Raw genomic sequence first — 7,460 nt, 5'->3', positions numbered from 1 at the left:
GACAAACTGAACTGTTCAAACCTTCACCTCTTCCTTGGACTGGAAGCTGCACCTCAGATTTCTGACCTCGAGGCTTTGAGGGATCTGAACTGCAGGGAACTCCACAGCACGACCCGACTGGAGGCATCCTGGCTCTAGACACTGCTGCAGAACAGGGTTTTAGCCTCACCCCATCTCTTCTTACTAAGACCAAGGGTAAAAATGGTGCCAATTTATATAGAAGCAGAGGTTTTGAAAGTCCCACCCCTCGTGTTTTAAAATAAGGAACTTAGAAAGAGGTAGATCATTTGGTGGACATCTGCATCTTCCTTGTAAAAACATTTTTGGGTAAGAAGAGGAGGAAATCTAAAGAAACCATTGCAGGCTCAGGTGATGTTTAACTACAACTGGACAAACAACACTGGGGAGTAAAACAAAAAGACTTACTAAGAACTGTACTAGTTTGATATAAAGCATTACTGTCCAGTAAACTTACTCCTAGAAACAAACACTGATTAGGAGACAGAAGCTGAACTAGTCTATACTTAGGCTCCTTGGTTCCATGGACTCAGATCACTTGCCTTCAACCTGGAGGGACACATTTTGCACCTACTGAAGCAGACACCACATGAACCAGCTGAAAATGAGATCTGTTTAGAAAGCCCCAAAAGACTGAGTAAAATCAATAAGGTATTTCACTCTTCTTCTGTAGACTCAAAACTGTTTTATCACTGTCATTCCAACTCATTAGCTCACTTCCAGTCCTTTTAACACATCATTAGGTGAGTACCTGTTTAGATCTGGTCAAGCACTACCTGTGGTTGGATGCCCAAGGAGAGCAAAAATCACTGTGGCATTTGGGAACACGTTTTTAACATGTTCTCTGTAGCTGTGTCCTGCTAAACAGACACATGCAGAACAGGTGACACATGAATATGGTGCATCATCCCTTCACATGTACTGAGCAACAGAATGACATTTCCAAACCAGGCCAAAAGAAACTGTTAGCCTTATAATTTATATATTTGACCTTCAAACTTCTCATCTGAGAACAAAACTGATTCTTTTTTTTTAAAGGTATTTCCAACAATCATTAAAAAGTACCCTCTCCAAGGGTTAGAAGAGCTTAGTTAAACTACGTAATATGAACAGCAGGGACAAGCAGAAGTAGTTCTGGTTTTGAAGGAACAGCAATGTTCAGGACAACTGGGAAGGCATCCAGGAGGACAGCTGTGACTGACAGTTTGCAGTTCTTCCAAGGAATCTCACCAAAAAAGATTCAGCAGCTTATGGAGCCATCACTCTGCGTGCTGACATCCCACTCCTTTTTGAATCAGGCAGGTTTCCACACAAGGTACTGAAGAGGATTCTATTTACATTCAAAAATAGCCTTTTTCTCTCAGCAGTACAGTGGGAATGCCCTGAAGTTAAGTCAGCAGGAGCCCTTCTAGCAGAGATGGAGGACAGCTTTGTTGATCTCTGGGTTTGTCCAGTCATTCCGAATGTCATCCAGGTGATTATCAAAATCTACAAGGGTCTCGTAGGACTTGCTGTCCAAGAGAGAGGCAGCAATTCTCTGGGCTTCAGTCCAGTCTTCACAAAAATCACTAGGATGTAAAAAAAACAGGAATAAATAGTAATCACAAGGAAAATCACCACCACCTCCTCCTCCATTCTGGAAATGAAGCCATGCTCCCTGCAGCCTGGTGATGGTGGTCACACCACTGCAGGCCTGGCTGTTCCCCCTCACTACAGCAAAAAAAACAGCTTGAAAAAGCACTGTCAGCTGCACCCACCACCCTCACAGCGTCACCCAGCACAAGGTTGTGCCCTGAACCAGACAACTCGTCCTTTCTGGCTACCTGAGATCAACAGAAACAGACCCTGAAGCTGACTCACACGTGTGGGTCCTTGCACCTCCATTTGTTCTCGTGAAGCTCGTACACGTGGATCGCTGGCTCTGTGCACTCCATGGTGAACCTGGTGTTGTCAACCTGGTGTGCAACACAAAAACACCACCTCAGCCTCCTCCTCCAGATCCTGAGCCAAGAGATTAAACTAAAAAACAAAGTCAGTTTTTACAAGCAGGGCACCTGAGGCTAACTCCTCCACTGTTTCACCCTCAAATGAGCTGAATTGACACGTTTAAGGTGCCCACATCTCACCAGGGTGGCAGGGAGGCAAAGGCAGGAGTTTAAGTGACAGAAAGAGGTGGGAAATTGGGCTTTGCTCAGAAGGAGAAGGCCTCCACTTCCTTTGAGATGGCAGAGAGCTAAGCACAGGCTCTGCTGACTGAGTAAGGACCTCTTTGGCTACAGGGCACTGCAGCCCTTCCCCAGGAAGGGAAAGTTAGTTACTCCACTTTTAAAGGACCCAGAGAAGAGTGTTTACATGGCCTGTCCAACACCACGGCCATACCATGAAGAAGACAAAAGGGAGGGTGGGGGAATGAAGCAGTTTACCATGATGAGCGCCGTGTCGTTGAAGCCCTCTGCAATCCTGGAGGCCACCTTCTCTGCAACCTGGTTTGGACTGCAAGAGAAGGTGAAAGGAGCTGCATGAGGTGAGCCAGGACAGCTCAGCTGAAACCAGCAGGAAACACACTTAGAGAGGTGTGAAAAGGGGGCTGAGTGCTCACAAACCGGGACAGGACAGTGAGCTGATGTCACAAGTGGCTGGAGCCAGAGGGCCAGGAGAAGCCCAGCCCCTCTCCTCAGCACCCCAGCTGGATCTCAGCTACGTTGTGACAACAGGTTGTTGAAGAGCAAAATGCTGGTTGCAAAATATTTGTGGAATCCACATTTTGTGGCCTCCTTCTCCCACCAAAGGCCATGACCACCTTTGCCTTGGCAGGCTGAAAAAAGGAACAGTTTGCTCCCAGTCTGCATGAGAACCCACCTGCTGCCCAGCTTCTCCACCCAAATCAGAGCATCTGTTAAAGGAAAACCTTGACCCTGTTTCAAAGGTGACAATCCCTGCGTGTTGCCAGTTACCTTCAGAAATGACACTGGAGTTTATAGCAGCCTTCCAGTACCTGAAGGGGCTGGCGAGACCCTGGCCCAGGCTGCCCAGAGAACCTGTGGCTGCCCCATCCCTGGAAATGTTCCACGGCAGGTTGGATGGGGCTTGGAGCAACCTGGGCTGGTGGGAGGTGTCCCTGCCCATGCAGGGAGGTTGGAACTGGGTGATCTTTAAGGTCCCTTCCAAACCAAATCAGTCTGATTCTTTCAAATCATGAACAGAACAGGCAAGCTGACATTTAAAATGTCTCCAGCGGACTTATTTTCCTTGTAAGGAAAGGACAAATAATGCCCTTATCTCTGCCAGAAACCTTAGTTTACTGTTACTTAAAAAACATACTTGAGACTGAAGAATACACTAATAAGCAACCAGGATGGAGCATAATACTTCAAACAAACTGTTCTGATTTATTTGAAATGCAAGGATGATGCTCTCTCCTTAGTCCTGAGGCTGCATTTGTCTGTCAGATACTGGGGAGAATATTGGATACACATACCTAAACTATACTGTGGCTCCACAGGAAGGCCCCTTATTGCTTATTGAGTTAACAGAGAAAAAAAATTACTAATCCTGGGGAAAATAAGTGAGAAGTGATATAATTTTCCATTTCAGGAGTGTCCCTTTATCATGGAAGAAAATGCTTCAGTAAAACTCGGAAACAATTAAGTCATTTAGTAATAATTAGGTCACTTCTGAAAGGTTTTCCACAAGATACTTGGAGTCACTCAAATTGACAAGATATGCACTGCACGAGCCTGCACATTTTTGGCCATTTCCCTGACAATTAAACTGGTTGGCAGTTGTTCAAGGCCTGGCCTTTTATAGCATCCACTCAAGAGGAGGGAATTCTGGAAAACCCAGGATTTCTGCACCTGAACAAAAGGCCACATCCACCAGCACCAGGAAAACAATGAGAAACCAGCTGACTGTTGTCCAAGTGAATCAACTCAGGCTGATTTTTGTTGGCAGAGCACAAAGTCCACCAGAAAAGAGCCAACAGAAGGAAATATTGCCCCAACACACCTGGCATCTTTCACGCGTTCGTTGGCTTGGTAATACCCGGCTATCACGTAGCTGTTCTCCTTGCACCAGGAATCAATCTGAAAAAGGAGTTGGAACAATTAAGCCCAGGGAAAAAAACAAACAACTAAGCAAAACAACAAACCACCACAACAGAAAAAACCCCACAGAACTAAGGACGTTTTATAGCCTGCAAATAAAGTGGTCACTGAAGCGTTACGGTACCGTTGCCAACTGCTTCTTTACGTGTGTATATATTTCTGTAGACAGAGTTTGGGTAGTTTAAGTAGATCAGAGGAACCAAATTGAACACTGAAGCTCTGTCCTTTCCTGGGTATTCCCACTGCCAAGCTTAGGAGGAAATTCTTTGGTGTGAGGGTGGTGAGACCCTGGCCCAGGCTGCCCAGGGAAGCTGTGGCTGCCCCATCCCTGGCAGTGTTGAAGGACAGGTTGGATGGGGCTTGGAGCAGCCTGGGCTGCTGGGAGGTGTCCCTGCCCATGCAGGGGGTGGGAACTGGGTGATCCTTAAAGTCCCTTTCAACCCAAAATATTGTATGATTCTATGATTTGGAGAGTGATGGAAAGCAGGAACCAGCTGCAGGTAGATGGGTGGCTGTGCTGTGCTTTCAAAGACAGCTCATCCATTTGATTTCTCTTGTAACATTTCCAGGGTCAAGTTGAAGCATTTCTTACTTTCATTAGCAAATAAAGGTTGAAGTAAAACGTAAACACAAGGCACAGATTTTGTCCCATTCACCACTTTTTTCAACCCACTCCATAAGAAAGAGACTTTTGCAATGAAATTGGTTAGCTTTGGGAGTTCACCTGCCAGGGTCACCGACCACTGCAGCAACGGATCAACCAGGTGGGTGGATCCTCTGCTCTTTAAAACCTTTCCAGCAAAACTTGCCTAAAAACCCTTCCAGCTCAGCCACCAGACCAGGACTTGAGGAGAGAACTAGTGGCAGAAATTCAGTTGCAGACAAGGGCAGTCCAGGCAGCTCCTCCTTATTTAACATCTGCATGGAAATGAAGAAACATCTGCATTTCTTTGCATATGTTGTACATGAGTCTGGATTTACACCCGTCCTAAAGTTCATATAATTTTGGTATTTGGTTATTTTTAAAATGCAGTTTCAGCCCTGTCATTTTTCCTGCTGGATCTGAATTCCTCCTGCTGAGCCTGGCTGGCTTTGGAAAAATCAAGATATGTGATGTTTCCCCTTATAACTGAGGATACCAAGTCAGCATAATCCAGAGCCCTGAAAGACAGGAGGGGAGAAAGCAGCTCGAATTTTCCTTTGCCGTCCCTAGAGAGCAGGCACCACAAAAAACCTCAACAGCTCTATCAAAATGGGAGTCCAAAAATATACCTGCTGCATCCTGTGAGTCAAATCAATCCCATTTTTAGCAATAATTATAGTGTTGGACTGCTTAAATAAACAAAAAAAAAGCCAGACTAATCCCTCCTCGACAAGGGATGACATAGATTTAGGTGATATGACAAATAAAAAGGGGGCTGTGTAGCCCTGCTTGAGCTGAAGGCCAAATGCTGATCCCATGGGAAACCCATTTGGAGGGCTCAGGATTGGGTTTTAATTGTTAGTGGCTTGAAAGCTTGGCAGTAAATTAATAATATTAATAACAGTAATAATAACAATAACAACAACAACAAGAATAACAACAAAACCAAAACAGCAACAATAAGTTAATCCATTGAAAAATGAAAACCTTAGGGTTTGTGGCACACCCCAAAAAAGGTCTGAAAAGACATAAAGAGGGTATGACTTTTAAGTACTCAGTTCCCAAAGGATAATTAAAAATTACTACCAGAAAAAAATAGAGAAAAAACCCAATCTGTTTGGCATTCAAGTTGTTTCCAAGTCCTCTCTCACTGCAGGACTATCAGCACAGGCACCCTCAGCAGCAACTCACCTGGGATGTTTTTAGCCATGTCCAGCCCTGACAAGGACAATAGGGGACAAACTGTGTCACCCCTGGAAAGCCAAACATGGTCTGAGCACCAGCTTCAAGGAGAGGAGGTGTGGCCACCCAGGGTGGCAGAAGGGCTTGGAGTCAGGGAATCATGGTTTGGGTTGGAAGAGACCTTAAAGATCATCCAGTTCCAACCCCCCTGCATGGGCAGGGACACCTCCCACCAGCCCAGGTTGCTCCAAGCCCCATCCAACCTGCCCTTCAACACTGCCAGGGATGGGGCAGCCACAGGTTCTCTGGGCAACCTGGGCCAGGGTCTCACCACCCTCACAGCAAAGAATTTCCTCCTCATGTCCAACCTAATTCTCCCCTCTTCCAGTTTTAATCCATTCCCCCTTGTCCTCTAACTCCCTGCCCTTGTCCCCAGATTTCCTGGAGCCCCTTCAGGCACTGGAAGGTGCTCTAAGGTCTCCCTGGAGCCTTCTCTTCTCCAGGCTGAACACCCCAACTCTCTCAGCCTGCCTCCAGAGCAGAGCTGCTCCAACCCAAGGATCATCTCCATGGCCTCATCTGGATTCTCTCCAGGAGCTTCATGTTCTTCTTATGTTGGGGGCTCCAAAATTGGACACAGGACCTCAGGTGGGGTCTCAGGAAAAGAGCCCTGGGAGGAGCAGGGCTGCCCTGCTGAGCACTTCCCCCGGAAGGGGAAGGACTGCCTGGCTTGGTTTGTTTTGAGAAGATGTAAAACCACAACAATTAGCTCAAAGGCACCAAAAAGCCCCTTGTGAAACTGAATTCACTTTAAGGACTCCGGTGTTTGAAAGGGTTTTCAAACTGACACTAAAGGCAGGCACTTCTGCTCTCTGCTCCAGAGCCACAAACCTTCCAGTCTGTGCTCCAGCACATCCCATTCATTCCTCATCCCCAGGCTGCTGCTCCAGCACCACTCACAGCTTTTAGAAGTTACCAGGTGAACCAACCTGTTTGAAAATGGACCCTCTAATTTCAGGTTATTCCTCCTGGTAGATGTTCTGGGCTAACTCAAGTCAAAGAGGAGGAGAAGCTCATGGAGCTGGTTCTAAGAAGCCTCGCACGTGTGACCAGGCCACAGCCCTGGCCAAGGAGCAGGAAGAGAAACAGATCCCACCCCAACCTGCCAAAGCTTCAGAATCCTTTGGAAACAGAGAAGCCTGATTTCCAACCACGCTGGTCTCACTGATTATTCACTGACCATGTGTTACCCTGTAGCTCTTTGAAACCTCTCAACAGTCAAACCCAGCTGTCACGGCTGCTGTGCTGCTATTTATTGACACCTCTGCTTTGTTTGAACACAAAATGAGAGCAAAAGGGCCCAGGCTCTTTCCAAACCCTGTTTTGAACCTGCCAAGTATCACTTGAGTCATCAAAGGTGACTGCAAACCACACTGGGTCTTGGCAGCTCCTCATGAAGGTGGGAAATGGTTCTCATCTTCAAGGTGGTTTTGTGAGAACACAAGAGCAAGGAG

General features: G+C 46.5%; 1 protein-coding gene across 1 annotated transcript; it reads right to left on the bottom strand.

Moving 5' to 3' along the window:
- Positions 1 to 1,287: 1,287 nt before the first annotated feature.
- On the bottom strand, positions 1,288 to 6,033 carry EMC8 (ER membrane protein complex subunit 8). The gene is made up of 6 exons (XM_010006262.1): positions 5,956 to 6,033; positions 4,850 to 4,912; positions 4,024 to 4,100; positions 2,442 to 2,511; positions 1,879 to 1,973; positions 1,288 to 1,586 (listed from the first exon to the last, which is right to left on the bottom strand). Exons 1-6 carry the CDS (start codon positions 6,031 to 6,033, stop codon positions 1,427 to 1,429), a joined length of 543 nt encoding a protein of 180 aa, XP_010004564.1. The 3' UTR covers positions 1,288 to 1,426.
- Positions 6,034 to 7,460: the final 1,427 nt, after the last annotated feature.

This window comes from Chaetura pelagica, unplaced genomic scaffold (genome assembly GCF_000747805.2).
Source record: "Chaetura pelagica isolate M959 unplaced genomic scaffold, ChaPel_1.0 scaffold139, whole genome shotgun sequence".
Taxonomy (NCBI): Eukaryota; Metazoa; Chordata; class Aves; order Apodiformes; family Apodidae; genus Chaetura; species Chaetura pelagica.
This window is presented reverse-complemented; position numbering and strand designations above follow the sequence as displayed.